We start from the raw sequence: 25,955 nt of genomic DNA on the forward strand, positions 1-25,955 counted from the left end.
TCACCATCATTATTAATTGGTTATATTTGTATCCTGCCTTTTCAAAAAAATAAATATAGAATGACTAACTTTTGTACTCTGCATACAGAAAGCGTCATAAGAAGTGGCCAAATAGTGTCACTTGTGAAAATGCCATTAGCAAACTCCAGCACCATCCCTCTCTCAAATCTCTCCCGGCTCCTCACCCTGCCAAACTAGCACAGCACATAAGGGACCCATCCCAGCAACAGTGTCAAATCTGAAAGGAAGTGAAAGCTGAGCTTCCCAACAGATAAAGAGAAGCATAGCTGCTACATAAAGTAGCTTAAAGTAATGAAGAGAGTTGCCCTATCAATGTGAATAAACTTGAATAAAGTATTTCAGTGACCTCTTCCAAACCAAAGGAGAGCATAGCAAAGAAATTAAGCCTTAGTGGCAAGTTGAAGTGCAAATCCCTTGGTTGATGAGAGATATGGTCTGTTTGAAATAGTTACAGTTTGAGACTTTTCTACAATCAGCGGGTGGAGACTAACATAATCCAATTAATTCCAATTCCCTTTTGTGGCAGTGGTAAAGTGGTGGCTGATACTGTAAGTCCATTGAAGTCTTATCTTCGGTCAGATAATCCAAAATGGATTCGCATTATGAAACTAGCCATTATGAAACAGTCATTTAGAAAGTTCAGACCAACCAATTGTGTCCTGCTTTGGCAATCATTAAGTTATATCCAAAATAAAAGCATTTCTCCGCTTGATGTTTTTTAACATTAAGCGCTCAAGTATCCAATAGCCATCGTATTTGTTCCAATGTTCCATTATGCCCCAACAACTCACTGCAAATAAAATTAAAGTCAAATCTATTTAAAATGTAAAACATTTTACAACAAAAGCACCCCATACATAGTGCCAGACAAAGAAACAATGAAGTGATGATTTACAGCACAGTCCTTTGCCAATGTGTGCATCTCTCTCTCTCTCTCTCTCTCTCTCTCTCTCTCTCTGTCTGTGTGTGTGTGTGTGTGTGTATGTAAGTGTGTAAAGCAGACTTAAAAAGAGGCCTAATTCTATGGATTTTCAATTTATTGTTAATCTCACACATGACATACTTGTACTGAGCTAAATATCTTAATGGTAGAAATGCAACTCAAAACTAAACAAATGAATGTCACAATTGTGCCAAAGTTTGGCATCTTTGGGTAGAATATACATCAATCTCAAACTTAAACGTATGTTTGAACTCTCATATTGAAATCAGTGGGATTCTAAAGTGTTTTAGCCTGCAATCCTATACACACCTATCTGGGACTAAGTCCTATTCACTTCAGTGGGACATACTTCTCAGTAGGCATGCATAGGATTGCTTTCTAAGGTCGGTAGAATGGTGCCAACAAGATTTTAAGCTCTTGATGCTTCGCACACATCCATACTTCCCCCCACTTTTGAGAGAAGTGGATCACCTTTGCAGGTATACCAACCCCCACATAATGGATAATGCTGGCTGAATTACAGGCAAATAGCTCCAAGGGCTTTGTACTAGGTGCCTTTAAAGTTTGTATTTTTACTTAAAGGAAACCTTTTTCCTTTTCATGTGCCCATTTCGAGCACCCGAATCTTGCCAAATTGCAGAAGGATAGCTGCTGTGGTTTTACCACAAGGAAAAGGGAATTGCTTAAATATCCCCAAGTGTTTTGCGGGTAATTGGTCTGGAATTTGCAGATATGAAAGAGGTGCCCTTGAGTAAGAAACCAGGCATAGATTTTTTGTGTGACAGGACTGTGAGCCTAGTTCTGAAACCAAAAACAAATTCTTGGTCTCGGTCATGTCAGAGGTGGATTTAGGGCAGTGCAACTGGTTCTCTCGCACTGGGTGCTTAAACCTATGGGTGTTGCAGGGCATTGCAGCTATGATGTAGTGAACTGAGCAGAATGGGAGGTGAGGGAGGGTGCTGAATTTTGGCCTTGCACAGGGCACCGCTGAAATTTGAAAGACTAAAGTCTGTCCCTGGCCATGTTTTCAGAGGCAACTATTTCTCTCGGTGTATGTCTGCCTTCCAAAACCACTATTTTGCATCTGGCTCTGTTTCAGCCCCATGCCCAGTTTTCAGTACGTAGTACAGTTTATTTCAGGACATTTGCATAATTTGCTAGTCTGCCTACATGTTTTAATGTTCATAAGAGCAGCCTGTTATGGGAGGATGTTTAATTGCATTTTATTTTATTTTTTGTTCCCAGCAGCTGCAGGAAAGAACATACAAGGCTCATTATAAAGTTTCACTCTGGTTCTCTGTGCCTTTAAATTTGTTCCTGTGATCCCCTACGATGTCTGATTTATTTATTTATTAGTAATAAGCCTACTTTAATCTTCAAAGTGGATAAATTACAATGCAACATTTTTTTTTGTGGGAAATTGCCCGAAAATGTGAATGCTGAGTTTAAATCTTATGAATGTGGATGGATGAATTACTTTTTTTTCTTTATCTTTTCCTGTTGAATCTTAATTGCAATAATTTGTTTTACCCTTTGGGGAACTTTATGTCTGGAGTAATTCCTGACCTAGGGATCACAAGCAGACAGTGAATCAGGTTTTGGATAAGTCTGCCAAATATTATGAAACATTGTGTACTATGAAAAGACCATTGACAACATGGAAACAGAAGCTGTGTTAAAAACGTTGAAAGGGATAGGAATGAAAGAACTGTATGTCAGGATCCTAGAGCCACTCTGCTTTAATTGCAAAGCCCATTTTAAAATGACAAGAAGCGTGGAGATATTTTTGAATCATGGGCATGAGCATGGACAAAGAGACACTGTTTTGCCCTAACTCTCCACTTCCTCTCTTGCAAAATAACCTTGAAAAAGCTGTAACAAGGAAAGGGTATTTTCCCCAGCTCAGAGTGTTCAGGTCACCTCAGGTTTGCAGTATGCATGTTTAACTGTGTTAACTGGTATGTGTGTGTTTAGGTCTTTAAAAAGACCTAATCCTAAATATGAGCGAAATATAAAGAGGTGTTCAAAACACTCAGCTGTTAGGGCTCCAAAAGTCTCTCATCTAGCATCTAACAAAGATATCCACCCTTGCCTTACAGGTAACAGCTGACTAGGGAACTTTTGAAAATCCTCGCCACCACATTTGTGATTCCGAATAAGCTGGGGTTTTTTTTGTTTTTTGCCAAGTGGCACAAACGTGTTAGTACATATCTGCTTTCTAGCAGCTTGCAGCAGTTCTCAGGTTGTTTCTCCCCCTTAAAGATTGCCAATTTGCACAAGCACCCAGGAACATGGATCAAAACACTGCAGGGAGGAATCTTAGCACAATCCTGCGGCTGAGTCGGGATTCTCCGTTGCTGGAGGGAAGTGGTGGTTGCCATTCGGCGCATCCTCAGCAGTGCTGGGTGGCCTTCTGGCTTTTTGGTGCAGCTTGAGAAGGATGTCAGTTCTTCCTCATAACAACTGTTACAACTTGATGGCGGATAAGGTATTGGGTTGGATCCTTAGTCAAGGTGGGGTTGGGGTATCCCATTAGAAGGATCCAGAGGGGTTGCTTCTGTCTGGATGCGCAGATGGGAGCTGATGGGCCATAGCACTCTCAAACAGTTAATCTTGGTGGGGTTACCCCAATTTGATGTATGTCATATAGTGATCTTTAACCTCTGTTAACCCTGCCAAATACTTAACCAGCAGACGAGCTGGTTGATACACACCCAGTGTCTGTGCCAAAACATGCTGACATCTGTAATCAGAAACCCAATATGGTTGTACTGTCTTTATTGCAACTTCCCATGCCTTGGCCCCACCGACCACATCTTCAGTGTGCCTGGACCCGCAAGAATTCCTGGTTGGCCTGAATAATGTGAGGATTTAACAATTCCTGCCTCCTCTGAGCCTTTTCCCGTGAGGCCACCAACTCTGTATATCCAGAGAGCCATCATACTGTAGAGACTGTGGGGGTATTTTTACATAGAGTATAATTCTGTGGCTATACTTGATGGGTAGGGATACTGTAGTACCCAGACACGCTTGATTTCCAACCAATAAACTCTAGTTCTGCTAGTGCTCTCACTTATGCTCTACTTATATTCAACTCTACCAAAATAAAAAGAAAAATATAAGTGGCTGCAAGATAAACAAATAATAGATCTGATACACTCCATGGACCTTTTCTGGATTTCTGAAACTATGGCACAGAAAAACCAGACAATTTCATGGATAGGTTTTCAACATTTCCTGGAAGAATGGCAGAGAGAAAGTAGAAGGAAGACCTGCATCAGTTAAAAGCTCAGCTCCCTTCTCAAACTCAAATCCTAGATCCACCACTATGCCTTGTTACAACTGAACTCTCCCAATACCTGGTAATAACTTGTTAGGAAAGTACTACAGTCAATACAACCTATTGGCTTCAGTCCTTTCCAAACAGATACTACTATGTATCCTTGTCTATTCAATAAACAAACATAGCTAACTGAATGAGCCCCAGCTGCTTTATGCACAATACTGTTATAGTAACATCAGTGTAAGTCACTCTGTGTCACATTACAGCTGTTTGTATCTATAAAACCAGGGTGCCAACTATTTATGGTGGTGCTACATTCTTCAAATGGTGTGCAAAGAAGGTGAAGAGTGGATAACCCCTTGATAGTATGATAATAATTGTGTGCGACCTTCATTCATATGTCTAGGTGTCCAAATATCTGTGTACAGATAATGATTCAATGGCAATATATCAAGCATAACTTTGGGGTGACAGCTACGCATGTCTTTAAAACCTTTTGAACTATTGTCTTTGTTTTCGTCGTGTACTTGTTCTAAACTGCTTGTGGTTTTGCTGGATATAGTGGACTTCTTCATGCAGAAACAATGGCAGAGTTCATCTCTGATCGGTGTGACTCAATGAGTATCAGTAGAGTAACTCCAGGAATGAGCATGCCACAGTGTTATCTTATTTCCCTCTAACTCCAATTAAGATTTAAATTAGCAGTACCGGGTTTTTCCAGCTTGCCCTCAGGTCAGTGAACTGAAGTTTCAGAGAACTGCAATAAACAAAAGCCCTCCAACAGGCATAGAACATGTGCTTTTTAGTTACAGCTATTTGCTAATTTAGTGCTAAGCACCATGGAAATGGGTATTCTAGTAATGCGTAGATTCAAACATAGGCAACATTCTTGCTATTGGATCAACATTATCATCTATTTACGTCAAAATGCTGTTAAGTAGCTGCATCAATTTTCCATTCAGCAGTCACCCCTTTGAACTGATAGATGCCAACATTCTGGAGGAATTAAATGCAAGAAATTGAACGACAAGAGCCCTTGAAGTTCATGTTTCATTTGTTTTTCATCTGGAGCTATGTGTTCTGATGATGGTACACTTGGAGTGGTGAACCTTGATCATTTCTGCTCTCTTCGTGTTCTGCAATGGGGAGGCCAATCAATCTGTTGGGAGCTGACATAGAAAGGATATTGTCTTAAGGTAGAGAATTAGAGAAGTCTATCGGCAATTAGCCGCAATACCTAAAACCCACTTATCGATTCTAGCAGAAGCTGCCCTTGCAGCCTGGCACAGTCATGGGCAATTCAGATGGCGTGGATACTCTCATTCAGCTGGTGGAAGACAAGACTCCTCAGTCAGCTGTATGGGGGAAAATAAATTAAAAATTAAATTCAGGCTGCCAAATAAGGGGCACATTCAGGGGCATATATGCTGGCTGTTCTTACACTTGTCCTCACCGCTGTTACCCCTGTCCATTCCATTGCCCTTTTCCTCTGGGCCTAACCCACACAGCTGACAAAAGGGAGAGGCAGAGGTTGTTGCTCCATCTTGCGCCCATCGTTGCTCTGTCTTGACTCAGAGAGGGCAGCAGTTGCAGGGTGTAAGTGAGGTTTCCCACCTCACACACTGGAGGGCAGGCAGTGACAGCAAGGAGATAAAGCATAGCTAGGGGCCTGTAGGGGTTAGCTGTTGATCCCCTAGTGAGACATTGGCTTCAGCAGGTGCTTGGCTATTTTGAACCCTAGCAACAGCCTTGAGGGCAGGTCCACATGAACAATTTTTGGACATAACATAAACTCTGTTCCATATCCCCACACCCCCAGAGTTACAATTTGCAGAGACGTGAGAAAAAATATTTTCAGTTAGGCTGTGGAATTTTCTGCCTTGGAGATCAGAAGGACTTCCTTTCCTCATTGCCTTTAGATGCCAAACCAAAATGTTTCTGTTCCAGTGCACTTATGGTTTGGCTAGATCCTAAATATTTGCTCTTGAATATTATGCTGATGATGATCTTCTGTGTCACTTGGTTTGCTTTTGTTGTTTTAGCTCATTGTATAATTGCATTTCATTTAAATTGTTGCTAGCCACTGTGAACAACTAATTGTGAGCTGGAAACAAGAGTATAAATGTTATAATAAAGAATAAATAGCAAGGCTGATGATGGTTCAACATACTAACAAAGTGTTCCAAATTCACTTCTCAACCTATAAATCGTTTAAGGACCAAATTTGCCCTGGGCCGCACCTAGACTTTGTTCTCACTAGTGGAGGAGTGTGTGACTTTTGCCAGTTTCCTCTCTCCACATCACCTAGCACCACCTCCCACACTGTTCTGTAGTTTGGGGGCCGTATGGGGCACTGTGTGAGGTGGTACTGGGTCCTGCAATGGGAGGGAGAAAGAGAAAAAGTAATCACCTCCCTGCTGGATCAAAAGCCTTTCATGATTAGAAGAAGCATTTCTATCTGGGGAGAAAAGGCAAAGTCTTTTATGCAACCAAATATGTGCTCACTATGTAGTTATATTAGAAGCAGCCCTTGGTTCCTCTCCTAAAGAGGTGAACATAACACAAATACTTAAAACAAATAAAATATTCCTGTACACCAGGATTGAATCTTGACTTGGGCAAAATATTAAATGAATTGTCCAATTGGGCCTTATTTCTGACCAGGGGTGCCAACTTGAATGAAATATGGGGGAGGGGGTAAGCAAGCCCCGCATCGCATTATTGATCACAAGACATACATAGCACACACATACCATTTCAATGTGAGGTGTGTGTGTGAAGGGACCTCGACCCCTAGGAGTTGGCTCTTATTGTTCTGGCAAAGTTCTATACAGTGGTACCTTGGCTCTCGAACTTAATTTGTTCCGGGAGTCCGTTCATCTCCCGAAATGTTCCAAAACCAAGGCGCGGCTCCAATTGGCTGCAGGAGCTTTCTGCACTCAAGGGAAAGCTGTGTTGGATGTTCAGCTTCTGAAAAACGTTCGAAAACCAGAACACTTGCTTCTGGGTTTTCAGTGTCCAGAAGCCGATTTGTTCAACAACTAAGCCGTTCATGAACCAAGGTATGACTGTACTGCATTATGTTCCATTTTTACCTTGCCTTGTCCAACAAAGAATCCACAAATCAGTTTACATCAAGTAATTATTGTTGTCGTTATGTGCTCCCTGTTCCCCCCACCCCACCCCGAGTGGTGAGAAGTTTCAAGGGCAGCATTTCCCTGAGTTTGGCTCCAAGGTCACTGGAGACTTAGAACATTTCTGTAACACGTGTGTGTGTGTGTGTGTGTGTGTGTGTGTGTGTGTGTGTGTGTGTGTTGGGCATAGATGGAAGCAGACAGCTTAGTGTTTCTACAAACAACCAATCCAACGCCTCACATCAGGTCACGAGGTTCCCCATCCCTGCCATTAACCTGACCATTGTGGAACATTATCTAGTCACTCAGGCCTATAATACAGTGATCAGTACCTAATCATTCAGGCCTACTGTGAGAGTCCTATTCACGGTAAACAGATGGCAAGCCCATATCAACAACATCAGCTTCATCATTCTTTCTAATAGCAAGTTCATGTCCCAGTGTGGGCAGGAAGAAAAGCCAAAACAGGGCTGCTGAGAAATGAGGGAGGAGGTATCGGAGGAATTCCCAAGGTTTGCTGAAATAAAAATGTAAAAGTATTTAATAATAATAATAATAAAACACAACAGTCTTCTGCAGAGAGTGAAATCACCCCAATATGGACTGGCCATGCTTACTGGACACTGGGAACCGTGGAATGCTGAGTGTGACTTTGGGGAGGAGGGCAAGCAGGATTTTTAACCTCCCCATATATTTTATAGTATCCTGGAGGAAAGTTTGGCTGGCCGGCTGGCTGGCCAGCCCTCTGAACAGATCTACAGTACAACATTTTGTTTCAGGTTCTACATATTATTATTTTTGTTCTTTGAATAAATGGGACTTCTAAATCAATTAGCAGGGGCTGTGCTGCATTCTGCAGTCCACATGGTACAGCCCAGCTCATGTGTTACATGCTACCCATGGTATGTGGGTAGTTGGGGGTGTCCCTTGAAAGTGATACAAGGTTGAGCATCTTTCCTAGGAGGTCACATGTGAATGCTATTTTAGGCCACACTCAAGCTATACTCAAGTGTCTCCCATGACTAATAACAAAAATTAGAGCATTACCTTGAACAAGTCGATTATTCTTGCAGTTTGTTTTTTGACGCAGTTCTCTCCCCACCCCCTTTTAAATTTGGCACGCTTCCCTTCTAACGAACTTTTTTTAAAAAAAAATAGTCACTTTATTGCTTGAGGGTAAAATGACACCCTTTGCTTTCAAGATGATACGTTCCTAACACATTCCCTTGAAGAGCTGGAAACAGTGCAAAAATCTGGGCAGATAATTCTTGGTAAAGTTTAGAATCCGTGTATTCCACTTTAGATGTTTAATGTACAGGAAAGAGGGGAAAACAATCATACCAAGCCAGAAAGGCAGGGGTTTTTGTTTTGTCTGTGTGTCTCTCTCTCTCTCTCTCTGTGTGTGTGTGTGTGTGTTTCTGCTAAGATTTCCACTTAAAGGTTTGTGCCAGAGCTACAGTACTTATACATTTTCAAAATGTGTTTTAAGCAATAAGTTGTACAACATTTTTAGAACATGTGTTAAGCTATTTCTCTAAGAATGAAGCTCTTAACAAAACATAAGCACTCTGCATGAGATCTTAGCAGCAAAGTGCTGAAAAGATAAAGTAAGAATTGGTACCATGGGAAGAACACCAGCTGTAGTGCACACAGGTCCATTATGAGAAGTATGGTAGTGGGTAGGGAGAAAATGATTTAATCAGGAGTAAAACCAATTTTATTATAAGGGCACGCAGGGGGTGTGGCACCATAGTGAGAGGGACATTTCAAAATATCTGACAGATTTCAACAATGTGAAAACCCACCCTGTTCTTTAAAGTGACAGTAAACCCCATCAGGTCTCTCTTTTTGATGCTATTGTGAACAGATAACTGTGTAAAACCGGCCTGCTAGGATGCTGTCTGTCTCTTTCTATGGTGTATGGGGGGAAATAAAAGGCTAATTGTTGAAATACAATCAATCAAATTTGATCATGGAGTTCAAAAGAAAGTCCTAATTCAATTTCAAGAGTGAATTGTTTTTATGTTGATGAAAAGTCTGAGTAGTTTTTTTGTTTTAAAGAAGAAAAAGAGAACCAGTTAAAAGTATGTTTTTCAATCTCTACTCCAACCTCTTATAAATTAAGGAAGAGGTGGGTTTGGGGAAAATAAATGTTATTGTCAATATATTGCAATACTTAGAAACTTTATACCTACATTTAAATTCTTTTCTGACACCACTCTTTGGAAAGCAGTAAATATTAGAAAATGTTTACTTTGTGGTATGTGAGTTGTGGGGTGCTGTGTTTTTACTAAGTTTTTACTAAGTTTGTCTATGCAAATAGCATTAATAATGGCTAAAGCAAGACAATTCATTTCTGCTCAAAACTGGTAACATTATGTTCTCTGAGGTGGGTGGGTGGAGATGTTTCTCCAATAGTTTTAAATTAGTTAGATCTTTACTAGAATATATCCCATGAAAATGTTTCTGAAGTAAAAGCCAAACCACATCTTTATGAATTTTGTGCATTTCTGGAACAGGTAGATGTTGTAAAGAACTTTGCTTACTTTTAATTCTCAGCGACAGGCATTTTTTGCTTTCTTGGAGTTTTGTCAGGTCTCTAATTCTGTAGGTTTTTTGTAGCCTAATAATAATACCAGATGTTTCTAATAAGTATTCAAAGGAAAGGAAAGTAATAATCACCCCATCTTTTTATTAGAATTTTTTTCTTGCATTCTTCCTCCTTTTATATTTAAATTTCTCAGCTCAGTCAAGCTTCAAAAGAAAAGATTTCTGTTGTTCAGAAAATCAGTTTTGCAAGCACTTGTGGTTTGTCTTTAGCGTGTTATCATTTTTGACAGCTTTGCATAGCCTAGGTAGGCCAACAGGGGTCTGTCTAATATTGTTGCTGGGCAAATCTTCCTCCCAGAGTTGAAAAACCAAACAAAATACTTTTGAAGCAATAAGGAGGAATTAATATCTCTTCCCCTCCTCTCTCCCTCCCTCCCACCCACCACCACAATACTGAATTCCTTGCTGACATTACATTCAGGCAACAACAACAAAAAAGGAGAGGAAGAAAAGTGTTGCCCATTATTCCCTTGTACATAGCAAGACATAACACATGTAAAGCAATAACTCATTTTGTATTGCCATGTTTAGCATATGTCTCCTGTTGGCTCAGCAAGGCCTTTAGGCTGGTCCCTTGAGCCGGTCATCCCTGGCAACTCTTAGCCCCTCGGCCTCGAAACCAAATAGCTTTGAATCATGTTGAGCTGTGATGCTAATTTTTCCTACTGATGCATTATGGGAATAAATGTATCTGACATCCTGTGTCAATGCTACTGTCTCTTTGTGCCTCTTGTTTTTTGTTAGCTGCATTCCTACAGATGGTATTCCATTGAAAATGTTCTCTTCCTCTGGAAAAAAAGAGAGAGAAAGAAAGAAAGGGGGGTTGGAAACCCATGCACAGCACCAAACCTCTAGGTGCAGAAGGCTGTTAACGGTTGCTGATGATAGTAGGCAAACATTAACATAATAATTAGTGTCTTGTAATTGTTTCATTAAAACCAGTTGTTCCATTTCTCCTCGTGTTTTCCCAGAAGAGAAGCTGAATTTGGACGACAGCCAGTGGGAGGACATCCACGTTGTCACCGGAGCACTCAAGATGTTTTTCAGAGAGCTGCCTGAGCCACTGTTCCCATACTGCTTCTTTGAACAGTTTGTGGAGGCAATAAGTAAGTACATCGCATACAGTAGCAGTTAATTAAATAGCCTATGCGCTTTTTAATATTATATATATATCTATATATCCCCAAATTGGATAGGATGCATCCCAAATGTTGCTTTTTTTTTTACCTGCTCTTGCCTCCCCCAGCCCCGCCCTGCTTCCACTTCCTATTTCAGTTGCTGCAACATTTGTCCCTTTATTTTCAGGAAATGATCTCTCTTAGAAGAGCTCGGCACACCGAGAAAAAATAATCAACCGCATATGTGTTGTCTTATAATTAGACATGTTATAATTCATGTAAGCAAAACATAATGCTGTTAGGCAGGACTAATATTTATAATCTAGAAGGGTATGTCTCCATGCCTTTAAAAACAAAAAAGACTTGAAATTGTGTGTGTAATAGCAATACAGCGTGACACCTTATTGGCAATCCCAGGTTTGTACATTTGCCTTAGGATCACCAACAGACCAGTGCATTGCATATCTGTTCATAACATCCTCCTTTTTTAGTCAGACTTCCTTCTTGAAGAAATTTCTTGCCAACTTAGGTTTGCCACCCTACAGTTGTGCCTTTAACAGCAAGTTTATCTTCATCAATAGCAGGTGATAATACTTAGCTCCATGCCTTGAAAACCTTCACCTGCTGATTTGTATAAATCAAGGTGTAGTTAACAGCCGTAGGAGCAAACCAGGCCATTTTTGTCTTGGTCGGTTGGCAAACCTGCTCCAGGATGACAAACCCTTCAAAGGCTGCAAGGTAACTTCAAACAGATGTCTTGCTTCTAACAGATATTTAGTGTTGATGTCTTTGGCTTGGCTGTGACAATTGCTGGGGGTGGGGGTGGGGGATCTTATCTGCCAAAGAAGCTGATTTCACTTTTCTTTCTTCCTTTAAAAAGCAAACCTTAAAAAACTGAAAACTTGCAAGCCTAGCAGGAGCTTAATTAAAGTCCAATAGAGAAAAATCTCCAGGAAAAACAATAAAGCACTTAGGGATCTGTTCTCCGATTGATGCGCGTGCGTAACTGCCATTACCGTTAATGAGAGTTGTTTGCGCGTGCACATCAGTCAGAGAAGATAGAACCCTTAATGTGCTGTTTAATTTGATTTTATGTTCATAAAAGTCTTTAGGTTTAACGAAAGCTCTTCACGGCTAGCATCTTGTGTAACAAAGTGGAATAAATCTTGCAAAATTCTTCCCTCCTGCTCTTGGCTGCTTAGAGATACCCTGTGGTGGTTAAGCATGCAATAACACAAACACACTGAGGAGTGGGTCTCCTTTGGAGGTGCAACCCACAGTCCCACTTCTCCCACCTTCCCCCTTTTGATCTTAAAGACAAATAGGGCAAAGCAGCTTGTCTTTTGAGATTCATCCCACACTTCAGGAGTTATATAATTATCTAACAGGAAAACAATGTGGAACAAACAATTCCTTAGTGTGCTGGCTGCAGCTTTTGTGCTCCACCAATATGAGGAGGGAGATCTCTCTTTGAAGCGCTCTCATTCTAACATACACTTCAGGTGGCCCACAATGTACCTGCTAGGTCCTCTTGAAGTGCTAACTCTTCAGTTCTTCAAACGGATATAGTTGGTTCATGGGGCACAACCTGATGTTCACTTTGCTTCACATCCTATGTACGTTGCTCAGCAGTCAAGTGTTTTATGCATTCCCAGCCTTTAATCTCTTTCTGATGTTTAGACAATCTCTGTGTATGTAACATTGTTCATTGGGGGTTAAATCCATTCCTGTCCCTTATTACACAGTCTATCTCTTGTCTTTCTCTTTCAATCAGTCCTTCATTTGGGTTTCTGGAACAAAACAAAATTAAAACTGCATAATGTTCTACTTCCTTTACCTCTCCAGTAACATAAGGTTAAGGTGGCTTCATTAGATACGTTTTAACCAGTTATTGGTGAGTGAGGTTACAGGTAGCAAGCAATAAATTAGAGCTTTTGATTTTGGAACTGTGGGAGGGGGCTTTGCTGTGGCTAACTCATTCAAGCGTTCATATTTAAGTATGACAAATTAATGTCCATTTCTGCTCACTGAACTATTTTTAATTCTTGTTACAGTTCTGAAAGCCATTATAAACATTGACAGGCTAATGAGCAGTCATTTATGGGGTTTAGAAGATAGTTACTTAGAAGGAAAATTAGTTGTCTGGTTATTCTTTTTTAAAGTACTGAGGGGGAAATGTGGTCTCTGCTGGTTATAAATTGCCAAGGTAGCTGTTCCGGTTATATATTTAATTAATTAGAATTGAGCTGTCTCTCCATCTGGCTTCAAATGTTGAGGTGGACATACTATGCATATAGTGTTCTGCATCTACAGATGTATAAAAGAAACTAACCTTGAAAACAGCAAAGGCATTTTGTTATATTCTGTTGGCGTATCTTTAAGACCAGTTTAATTGCCATGGTTTTTCATGGTAAGACCTGGAAACCATTTTTTGTGTGAAAAGACTGGTTACTAATCCTTTCAAAGGTCTCCAGTTCCCAGGGTTCTATGGTTGGGGAAAACAATTTGGATGGAGTATGTCCTGATGAAGGGCAGCATAAAAATATTTAAAGAAATAGCTGGTTAAATAAGCCTGAAAGTGGTGGTGTGAATACTGAACCAATTTCTGACACTATTGCTATCTGTTGCAACTGTTTCATTGATTTCCGTGAATTCTTCCTGGATCCAAATCTTGGTGGTTTATATCAAACTAAATTTCTTCCCTTCCCTTCCCTTCCCTGCACCACCCCTAAATCTTCTCTGGAGTTCAGATTTGGGGGAGGAGAGGGAGGAGAAGTTCTGTTGCACTTGTGAAGCCGTTCCACACATACAGTGATTTAGTTGGATGCAACCTAGTATCTCCAGCCAGCAGAGTTTAAAAAGCAACACAACACATGTCACCCTGTTTGTTTCCATTTATGCTTACAGCACAAGTTATAGTCCAATAACTGTTAAGTATACAAATCTATGTCCTCGTATGTTATCTGAATGGCATGAGAGCTGTGGTGGGCACTTCTTGCAGAACTTCTTGCACTTTTCAGTAGTGTTAAAAAGCACACACACACCCCTTCAGTTTTAGTGATAAGGGCATTGCAACGATAGCAAATAAAGTCCTCGCCCAGTGAAAGTGAAAATAGCACTTCATGAGGTCTACTTTGTTTATCCTCAGTGACATCAGCTCATAGCCAAATCTGATTGGCTACATATAACAAATATTCCAACCACTCTATTACCTTTGATTGGCTTGGACTGCCGATGTGACAGTTCCATGAAACGTACCTAGAATTTATGGTGGGGGAAAATGGCACCAAGTTAGCAATATATTTGTAAAACAATGTCAGTGAACAGTTATGAAATAGGCAAACATTTTCATTATCAGGGTGTTTCAGCCCCCTCATCCAGCAGTAATGATCAAAATGGTCAAATATTCAGTATAGCCCACATACCAGTAAAATTTGAAAGGAAGAAATCAAGTAGGTCATCACAGTGATGCAGTTTCTTCACCTACAAAGTTGGAGTTGAGCAAGGTGATGTTTTGGTTCTGAGATGGCAAAGTCAAGCAAAGCAGAGGTCAGTCTCCCTAAAGGCAAAGTGCCACCAAATTTGGTAGCACCATGGATAGCTCCATTTGAAACTCAGGCAAGAGACTCATACAAGCAAGCAAATGGTGTTGCAACAGCAGCAGGGAAACTCATCCTTAAATAAATCTGCAGCTTTATCTGTGTGGCTAGCAGCAACTCCAGTGAGCATTCAATTAAAGGAGCCTAGCCTGCTCTAATAGCAATTAGAGAAGCTGCGTCTTAGTTCTGTTTGGACTTCTAAACTAGGATTCCTTACCATCTGAGGACAGCAGCATGGCTCCTCAGGTCAGACAGTTGCTGGTAAAATGGGCTCCTTCCTTCTGTGAGAGCGGGACTTCTAGGGCTGGTTCTGAGGGCAATTTGTTCCCCTGCTCTGATACTTTTCTGAATCAATAGCCACATTTCCTGAGGATAGGGTGTCAGACCCTGGGGTCATGACAGCCATTGACGAAGCAACATCGGCTGATTCAGAAACCCTAAATCTAGAGAGAAATTCGAATGGATAGAATTTCACAAGCTAGAACTATTCTCTCTGACATAATTTTCTATACGAATAGAAATTTCTTGCATATTTATTTGCTTCTTGTATGGAGGAGCATTCAGACCCTACCTGTAGCCTGAATGGATGCAGACAAGGCACAAAATTTCCAACTAATGGAGAACTAGGGCTTATAGTTATGCCACCCTCAGCACATTTTAGTCTTGCTTCCTGGCCATTCATTTTCAGTGTGTACAAAAGCCTCCTCACCTCCCTTTTTGTTGTTGCTGTTGTAGCTGTGCCCTTGTTTTCAGTTCTCCCCCCCCCATTCCAGATGTTTTTCTCCTTTCTCCTTTCTCTTTTTTGCACTTCACTCTTCATCTGCTCTTATTTTTCAAGGCAGCTTTAATTTCATTACAAGGAATAGTTGTGGTCTTGATCCACAACCATCTTGTTACAGATTTACATTTGAAATATGCATGGTAAAAAAGAGAGACAGTGCTGTGACTAATGCCATCAGAGCTTGACTACAGTTTCAGAAGGTCAGCATTTCAGCTTGTGAAGGCAGCCAATGCAATAAGCAGTCAAGGCTGGCCAGGTTATTATCACAAGCTAGAGGACTCCCCCCCCCCCTTTAAGTAGGTCCAGGGCTGTGATAAGTTCTTTCTATGGGGATTGCGGACAGAACGGCTGTATATCCAAATCACCTGGAAACGTAAATAGCATTTTAGAACTGCCAAAGAAGCTATTTGGGAACTGGAGATTTATCCAGGACAGATTTGGCTGCTGTTCCATTTATGTGGCCAGGAATGACAATGGAAAATTTTCCACACCTTCCTTTCAAAACCTTTTGAATTTAAATTATAATTCCCTATTTTGGGGAGCTTCCCATGTAATGCCGTAGCGATAAGTGATCCCAGTCTGGGTCTCTAGCTTTAGTGCCTCTCTCTCTTTCTCTGTCTCATGTGCATGCATGCACACACACACACACACACACACACACACAAAATGAAGAGTTCAAAATGGAAGTCATCCATCAAAATGGAAACAGGAAACTTGTGGACTATAGGCCTTGTTAAGGAACAGTAACGCTAGTGAGCTTGCATTCTTCATACTATTTGAACAGTGCAAGTACAGTGGTACCTCGGGTTACATACGCTTCAGGTTACATACACTTCAGGTTACAGACTCCGCTAACCCAGAAATAGTACCTCGGGTTAAGAACTTTGCTTCAGGATGAGAACAGAAATCGTGCAGCGGTGGCGCAGCGGCAGCAGGAGGCCCATTAGCTAAAGTGGTGCTTCAAGTTAAGAACAGTTTCAGGTTAAGAACAGACCTCCAGAATGAATTAAATACTTAACCCAAGGTACCACTGTAATAGAATCTTCAGAGTCTCAGAAAATTCTCTGAACCTTTTCTTCTTTCCATGAATTTCCTTAAGTTACCCTCAGCCTACTTCTGGGATGACTTGCCTCTGCCCCAGCAGCCTACTTCCACGTTGCTCAGGAAGACCTTCATATTCCCCAGAGAGGCTTTTCAGTGAACTTGTGTGGCTGTGAAGAGAGGAGGAAATAGGAAACTTTCATTCTCTTACCTTTCTTAAGTTAACAACCAAGCCAATAGAATTAGAGTAATATTTATTGATTTTAAGAAAATACAAGTCAATAGAATTAAGTGGCAGTGAGGTGTAAGGCCAAGATTTCTGAAGGCAAGGAAGGAGGAAAATGGTATACTTGTTGTGTGCATATATGTGGTGTTTGAGTGTTCGGTTCCAATAACAATATGTGTTGAAACAGCATGACAGTGTTTGCAGCAAGTGCTGAACATCATTTAAAACAGGAGGTGCTTGTAAACAATCATGAAAAGAAACACAGATTAAGGTCAATAATTTTGGCTCAACCAAGTCTTGAACATGAATCTGGCACAATCCTATTTAAACCTTACCCTGGTTCTTAGTAATTTTTAGATTTACAGCCTTAACCATAGTGTTTACCCTTAAAAAACCTTTTACATTGTCTTTAGCTGGTGGTGGTGGTTGTTTTTGAAGAATGGGTAGATTGGGAAGGTGAAGATCAACACAAAACTATAATATAATTAACCTTCATGGATAGAATGATGTTCCATCCAATGCTTATGTATCTGTTTCCTTTCCTTTTCATTATAAGTCACTCCATGTGGGAATTACACTTTCTGGGACAAACCAGGGCAGTACTATATGCAGAGCTTAGTGAAGATACAGGAAGAGATACCCTTATGCCTATTAACAACTGCTTTGGAGTAGGATCGTTTCCATATTCATACCAAGCTGCTAGAGCTCCCCTTCCATTTGACTCTCAAGAAATATCAGAACTGGAGAAGACAGACCATCCTGGGCAGCCTGGCCCGTCAGAACCCAAGCTGGAAAAACACATGAACTCCAAAGTTGATCACCCCACTATGCAGGATCTGTTGGAAGCTCTCATAAGAAAAGCCGTTCTCTTCCTTGGCAGCAGAGGGTGCCACTTCTTTTTCTCTGGAGCAAACAGCAGGAAGCAGAGCTATGAGTGAAAAAAGGAAAGCAGTTACTCTGTCTTAACTGAACAGAAACTTTCCAGCTTCTTGAATGTGGATATGACAGGGGTAAGCCTACTTGCTAAGAGCAAAGGTATTTTTCATGGGCTGTGTGCAAAGTTATCCAGCTCTGGAAGAAGTAACTTTAGAACAGTAGCTTTCAAATCCTTTCTCTTCATTGAACCTTCTTTTCAGTGGAATTGCCTACTGGGGAGTGCTTGCACTTCTGGGCAGGAACACCTGTGCTTTACAGAGGGTTCTGGAGAGTGCTCTAGGCTCCACACTTTGCTTTTATGGGATGCTGTCCTGGCATGCTGAACCTCACTATCCCTCTGCATGAACTGAAAAGGTACCCCACAACACACCCAAAGCATTGTAAGAGATTAGCATTCAGGGAGGTTTGGCTCCCATTACTCATCCTGCCATGAAGGAACTCCTGCTAGGGTTCCAGGACTCCCCCAAAGTGTTTGGAAACCATAAGGTGTAACTAGACCAGTGGTGGAGTAATGGTTAGAATAACCATTGAGCCCATAGTTGCTAAAGCACAGGAGAGCAATCCAGTATTAGGTTGGTGGCTAAGGAGAATGAGCCAAGAAGCCAGATGTTCAGACTCACCACTCAAGGATTATCTGAACCTTAGCTATTAGATCTGAGGAATCTTGCTGGCATGCTGAAGCAGAAGCAAGGCTAGCCTGGAGGCAGCAGCAGGAGCAGGGATTCATGTTCCAGAACGAAAGAAAAAGATGTAGAGCAACTCAGTTTGTGTTATAGCAAGTAGACTTACGTAGCTTTCTATTACATTACAACAAAATGGTCAAATCAGGAACATGAATAAGTTTAAAAGGACTGGACAGTACAGGCTTCTGTTTCTAAATCTGTAAGGAGGACCATGTTTTGGGAGATCTAGCTTGTAAGATTTCACAATGAGATAAAGAATATGCAAACTTTGTGCCCTCATGTACACATTGATCATCAAGTTCTCTGCGCAGTGCTGCTATTCTGGACCTGTGCTTCCTCAGTGCATCATATGTTGAATTCTCCAATGTCGATTCTCTTCAAGGCATTGGGAAATGAAACTATTATTTGGCTATGCACGGGACTTTATTTCTGCGTACCTGGTTCTGTTTCCATTAGCTAAGAATGTATGTGTTAGTTCTGCCATAAAGCCCGAGTTCGTCTCTTGCCTCATTCACTGCTGCCTTAAATAATAAATCTTTGTCTGCTAATTGCATTTACATACACACAGTCAAGAATATGAAATGCCACCTCACCAACACGGCTAGTGACAAGTAATCTAACAAATGAGTTGAGTACACTGCAGTTGAGTAATCCCACAAGCTGAAATGTGTTTGGCCCAAACACATTTTCCAAGTAATCCTCACAGTTGAGTGCAAGGGGAGGGTAGCTTTAAAACAAAGGGCAGGATAGTATTCAAAGTACAGTCTTTTGTGGAATCCAAGGGCCGGGAAACCTGGTGATCTTGGCCATGGTAAAGCATCTTTGGCAGCAGTACTGCACCTGCTGCATTGAGTGACAGTTGAAAAGAGGGGAGAGAATAGTAAGGGAAAGTGAGGAAATGGAAGAATTAAGCAATGCTATGATTCTCAGTCTTGCTTTCTTGTAAAATACCAGCTTTGGATGTAGCACTTGGAGCAAAGTTGCTCACACCACCGGTTCATTCTTTGGCATCTTAATAAATCAGCTCCACCGGAGATGGAAGCACTACTAATTCTATTTTAACTTCAGGCTTTAAATGCTTGCCATAAATTTATAGGATCTAAGTCTGTATGGCAGATCTTTAGTAGAAAAGGTATGAGATCTCTCTCTCTCTCTCTCTCTCTCTCTCTCTCTCTCTCACACACACACACACACACACACACACACTGTATTAGTCATTCAGTCACTCTTACAGTTGCAACACACATTGCCATGCATTCACAGAACTAAATGAATCCTAAAGGTAAAGGGACCCCTGACTGTTAAGTCCAGTCGCAAAAGACTCTGGGGTTGTGGCACTCATCTCGCTTTACTGGCCGAGGGAGCTGGCATACAGCTTCCAGTTCATCTGGCCAGCATGACTAAGCTGCTTCAGGCGAACCAGAGCAGCGCACGGAAATACTGTTTACCTTCCCACTGGAGCAGTACCTATTTATCTACTTGCACTTTGACGTGCTTTCGAACTGCTAGGTTGGCAGGAGCTGGGACCGAGCATTGGGAGCTCACCCCATTATGGGGATTCAAAGTGCCGACCTTCTGATCGGCAAGCCCAAGAGGCTCAGTGGTTTAGACCACAGCGGCACCCGCGTCCCTTTAAATGAATCCTAGTATTGGATTAATGCATCAAGAGTAACTGCAACCTGAAACCTGGGTACACTCCCCCCCCCCCCGGGACAGTTACTGACTAGAAGGCAAGAACCACAGCAAAACTTTTATCCTCCTAATGGATACAATTTTTCTAGATTGTGTGATGGGACCTTGGGAACAAAAAGCACCATGTTACTTGAAAGTTTAACTGAACCAAGATGTGTGTGCAGTGTGTACACTCTTCCTTGTTTTAGTTTAGATGGCTTCTGGAATTGGTGCTTCAAAGGGAGAGGTTTTCGGCAGGCAGGCAGGAGGCAGAAAGAGAATGATTCTCATCCAGCCAAAATCTTCAGAAATAATCTTAGGCATGACATAATAGCACATGTCACAAAGTGATATAGGCACATACACCATAAAGCAGGATTTAATAGTTTTAAAGGTGAAAAATCCTGTTTTCAGATGACATATCCATTAATTTGGGTATGCAATATCTGATCCAGCAAGGCTCTTTAAAACTGAGAGTATTTCATGCCTGCCATTCGTATTAGTTAGGAACTCTGCTGCAATTCTATCAGACAGACGTGTGACATACCTCTACCATGAATGGCATATACATGCACTCATAAGTGGCATATAGAAATAAAGATCCTTCCCTATTGTTTTTAACCCCTCAGCACCAGTGATCCAGAGCTGCTTCTGCCAAAACCCTGGTTCAAAATGCATAATAATGCTTAAGCTTTGGGAAATCCCAACACCCCTGTGCCAAGAGATTCACAAATATAGTAATGAAACCTCTTGACTCAAAAGTGAGCACTATTTAACAGAACAAGCATGAACCGCCTTTAGGAGATTTTGCAGCTGGATTTGTTCCACTGTGTCAGAAGCTGAATTTCCATCCCTGATAGTAGATTTATAAAAAATGTGAAATGCACACATACCACTGTTCGCATTATATGTTTGTGGGGTATACAGAGAGGCACCCTCATCGAGGAAAACATGAGCATAGGAGAGGGCAATGCACAGAGAGTTTCTCCATCCTGCTCTCCTTTGCAGAGCTATTGATGATGCGACTGATCAGGACTGATCACCCATTAGGTGTTTCAGCGAGGAGTGAATATGGGAGAAGTAGGTATATGGACTCAGGTTGCTTCCACAATAATGCTCTTTATTACTGCTGAGGCATTACCTTCCACAATTAGCTGGAAGCAGAATTTTTCATTAATTTTGTTCTTTTCATTTTACAGTGAAATAGGAGCATTTCATTATTAAAAAGGAAAAGAAAAAAGTAATAAAGGGAAGAAACTAGTCGGGAACAGAAATGGACACTGGGGTAATTAAGGGAGGCAATTCAAGGGACAATGAATGAGCTATTCATCAGCAATCCCCCACCCACACTCATTTGGAAGTAATAAAATGGGCTGAACCTGCAAACTGGAAGTGTTTAATTAAAGGCAAAGGAGCTCTTAAAAGGCTTCATAGTGTTTTGTCCACACTAGGCAGGCTGGTGCAGCAATAGCATTTTATCACACACATAAAAATTGGTACAAATCAGGTCTGGAAAAAACCTGGGAGGAAGATGCACAGCAGCCGGGAGCTCTGTAAAAAGTGAGTGGATGAAAGATTGCAAATGCTAGAGAAAAGGGTTAGAGTCCACCTAACTGGCAATGAGCACGGTCAGAGATCAGTAGCTGGGTAGTTCAGGCAGTTGTGATCTTGCAGCATCACGGGTACTTTATGAACAAACACAAACACACACACACACACACACACACACACACACACACACTTTTTATTGACTGTAGAAAGATACATATAAAGCTTCCACATGCCTCAATGAGAAGGAGTCTTCAACATAGCATTGCACGCTAAGGGTGTTTATAAATGAATTAAATGGCAGATGTCAAAGCCTCCAGGAACTGTCCACCAAGTTTTATTCTGCACATGTTTCTTAAAAAATTAAAATGAGTACTTTGTGTGATAATTTACAAGCAAATCAGTATCAATAAATCAGAATCATGTAAGCAGTCATGTTTATTATATTCTTGTTGCTTAATATTCATGATAGTAATTTACTTTTATAGTACAGTTTCACTGTTATCTCCTTCAGTGCCATAACTTTGAGTCAGGCAAGCTGCAAAAGTATGAAGTCCAGTAACCCTTTCAAGGCTACAAAAGTTCCTTCCATTAGTAAGAGAGAGGTATGCACAGATACAGAGGAAGGGCGTGAGCCCCACACACCCTGCTGTGCTGATGCCCCATTCAGCAGCTGAGCACCCTTGGGCAACAGGTTCCAGCTGGTGATGTAGAGCTGTGCATATCATCCTGCAGCAGGTGTTTGTGGTTTGTATGTAGTTCTTGGAGGAAGAGGGATGCAAACTTGTAATTTCTGGCAAGGAACTGTTGCAACTGCTCTTATTTGTCTATTGGATATTGCATGGCTGCTAGTCTATGTTGCATCCTAGGTCACAGGTATTTCTAGAAGCTACCCAGACTCAGTGTTTGAGCATGTGTGCTTGGGAGAGAGAATCATTGCATTGCAACAATGCAGCAGAATTTGTGGGTTGCACCCAGACTTCAAGAAAGTGACAGCTGCTTTAAATTCCATTGGGCAAGGACTCCTAATCTGCTGCAATCTGTGAAATTGGTGCCACATGTCATGTGAATGAATTTAAAGCAGCCCCTAAAAGCCCCATTGAGAAATGATTACAGTTGTACTGCAAACTCTTCATCTGAGGTATCCCTCCCCTTGCCTTTAAGAAGGCATTACCAATGATGGTTACAAACACAGATGTGCACTCACACATTCATCAAGATAGGGCTCCAAACAACCAGAAATATTCTTATTCTGTTTTATAACCAGTTTTATATCATTTGTAATTAAAAGCATGGCTCTGTCCCAGGTTCAAGAGTGATTTTCATCTTCTGTGGGTTTCAAGCATCTTAGTTTAATGAAAGGAACTTGTGCCCTTAATGAAACATGGAAAAGGATTCCCCCCCCCCTCCTTGGTACAACTTGGATGTGCAAGAAATTTGCTTCCTGTTCTCTGTCTGAACAGTAATGTCTGCTTTCATAATGTTGTTTAAGAAGCATTATTTCCACTGCATCTCTTAGTATGGGGAGTTCTGTATAATGCTTAGCTTTTGGTCTTCTACATGTCTTGTGAGGTATGAAAACTGGACCTTGGTTATCCATTCAGCTGATGACCTAAGTAAGTATGTGAACTTAGGTAACCTACATTCAAACTCAACATTCTATCTGTTATGTAGTGTAGTTTCACCCTGGGCCAACAGGGGGATACTGTATATAGTTTTCACTTAGGTCTGTAGATAGTTTTCACTCAGGTCCGCGGCAGTTAGTTTAGGCGGGAACTCTGAGCTGTGTGGTTACAATGTTGACAGCCGGCTGCCTATAAATACAGGCCGGCTGAGCTGTTCGCAGTCAGTTCTATTCCAGCTTGTCTTAATAAAGAGCTACTTGAAGAAATCGCTGTGCCGGCTGCTATGTCAACCCACTACTTAATACTATCTGCTCACCTCACCCTGATACATCCACCTGCATTCCTGCATATTATCTCCATCCCGTGTTCTTATTGGATATCAGCATTCTATGGAAATGATTACTAAGCACATGAACACACATATGCACACACACCTGCTAAAATACAACATACTGATGTTGTTTCTGGGTTTTGGGAGGCCCTTGGACAAGAAGTTCTCAGTTCCCCTCACCGCATTATCACCATTGACCACTTGTATGTCTTTACCTCTGGTCCCAATTGGCAGCACTGTCCAGAGAAAGAGAGAGAGGACAATGATTGCACAAATGAACGCTCCTTTCCCTTGCTCCTTTCACTTTCTGCTTACTTGGAGGGAGCAGACAAGCAGGAAGGGAAGCAGCAGGAGATGCAGAAGAGCTAGAAGGCTCCCACAATTGGGAGCAGTGCTCTTGCCTATTGAAGTGTGGATCCAGTGATGCCAACTCAGGACACTAGTTCTGCACTTGATGCATTAAGGTATTGGAAATTCACAGCTGCAAAGCAATATTCATCTAACGATGTAGGTTTTAGTCGGTGATAATGGATGAATCTTTCCTACAAGACTATTTTTATATAGGTGCTATTTGAGATGTTCATAGCCAGCAAACAAGCCTTAGCTGTATGAGTATTTATCCTAATCTGTTCTTTCTCCTTTACTTTTGATCACTTAAAACACTAAATCTCCAGATCTGGTGAATTATATGGTATATAATGGTATATAGTATGTTAGAGGACTAAAGGTTATGATCACTTGATAACACTACAGGGGCATGTAATGAAAAATATTTTTCTAGAGCAAACATAAAGTCATATTTTTTTCTTGTCACCTAATTACGGTATATTGCTGACTGAATTTTGAAACAACCAACCAAAGGCCTTGATCAAGTGACCCACTGGTTTCAGTGGGAGAGATCCAAACATATGATTAACTTTCCCACTGAAATCAATGGAACTTGCAAGTGCTTAACTTAGACTGGGTTGTTAACTTTGACTGAATACTGAATAATGGATTGAGTAAAATGTGTCATCAGCCTGGTCACTTGAGAGAGAACTTCAGAATTACTTATGACAAAGGAATAAATTGTGCCCATGATTCAATATATGGAGAACAGATAAGCAGCTGAAAATGAAAAGTGCAGAATATCATTACATGTATTTCTATTTATAACCTATAATTATTGAGATTGTAGCAATTAATCAATCACCTGATTAGCATGCAGGGTCAGCAGGATCTCCTGATCTTATCTCGAAGCTTGAATTAATTAATTACCCATTAAGCAACCTTATTATTTCCTACTTGTGTACCCAGTTTGCACGAAGGGTGCCTATTGACAAAACATATCCTGCTCTCTGTATTTATTGCAGCAGGCATATGAAGTTACTGACATACACTTACTAATTTACAGTCAGAATTATGAATGAGTTAAAAGACTTTAAGCTTTGCATAATTTCAAACTACTTGTTATATTCTAATTAGCTGGGTTCGATTGATTTGTTTTCAGTATAGCTCTCAGCTGTTCAAGTGGAGTCAAATTCAACTGGTGTACATTGTTGCAATGATATAATTGTGTTAATTGTGCTACAAGTCAGTGTAGTCTTTTTGCACAGGCTTGGCTCTTTGTACTCTTAATGGTGTATGTGCCATGCCACTGGCCTTGGTGTTTCTCTTCCACCCTGCTCCATTCTAATTGCTCTTGGTGTCATTATTTTTTCCCAAATGGTCAATGTAAATTTCCACAATGCTTTATCTTAAATCATTAATCCTAGACAATACCTGCTTTATTATACTAAATAGTTATTTCTCCTTCTTCATGTCTGAACCAACAAATGCTTGAGCATCCTTTAATTTGAGTGGTCGCTTTTGGCTATAGTTTCCAAACTTTACTTTACTTTTTAAATTATTTTTGCTTATAAGCGTTCTCTTTTTCTCTGGAGATACTGTTGTTTTCACAATCTATAAAGGTCCAAGGAAATCTTCCTAATCGTCTTTACCTTAGTCAGTTGCAAACTGTCAATTTAAACACTGTGTGTGAGGGCATCAGAGTGGTGAATCAGTTGTGAGGGACCACTCTGCAATGAATGCCCAACACCTAGGATAGGCGGTTTATTTAGGCTGGGGAAAGGTCAAATTAGCACGTACCCAACTTGGGAGTAAATCATGGGAAGGGAGGGAGAAGAAGGCCAGGGCATGCAGAATGAGGCTTCTGTTGTCCCTTGTTAGTTTGAGGAATATCCAGGTCAGAAGCAGCCTTACGTGTCTCTCATCCTCCAGCCTGACTGGCATTGAAAGTGTGCTGAGACTTCTGAAGCATCTACTCATTTTGTATGGGTAGGAGCTCTGTCAGTCAAGGGCATCATGGGAGACACTTTCATTCTGATTTGGGCTGAGCAACTCATTTGCAGAACGGTGCCACTCAG

At 41.0% G+C, this 25,955-nt stretch overlaps 1 protein-coding gene across 1 annotated transcript in view; it reads left to right on the plus strand.

The window, feature by feature from the left end:
• ARHGAP15 (Rho GTPase activating protein 15) overlaps window positions 1-25,955 on the plus strand; it is a 379,241-nt gene that overhangs the window by 302,142 nt on the left and 51,144 nt on the right. Inside the window, exon 12 of the mRNA XM_081168151.1 lies at window positions 10,963-11,097. Coding sequence (XP_081024277.1) covers window positions 10,963-11,097 — 135 coding nt within the window. The remainder of the gene's footprint in view (window positions 1-10,962; window positions 11,098-25,955) is intronic.

The sequence above is a fragment of the Podarcis bocagei genome (genome assembly GCF_964188305.1).
Source record: "Podarcis bocagei genome assembly, chromosome: 1".
Classification (NCBI taxonomy): Eukaryota; Metazoa; Chordata; class Lepidosauria; order Squamata; family Lacertidae; genus Podarcis; species Podarcis bocagei.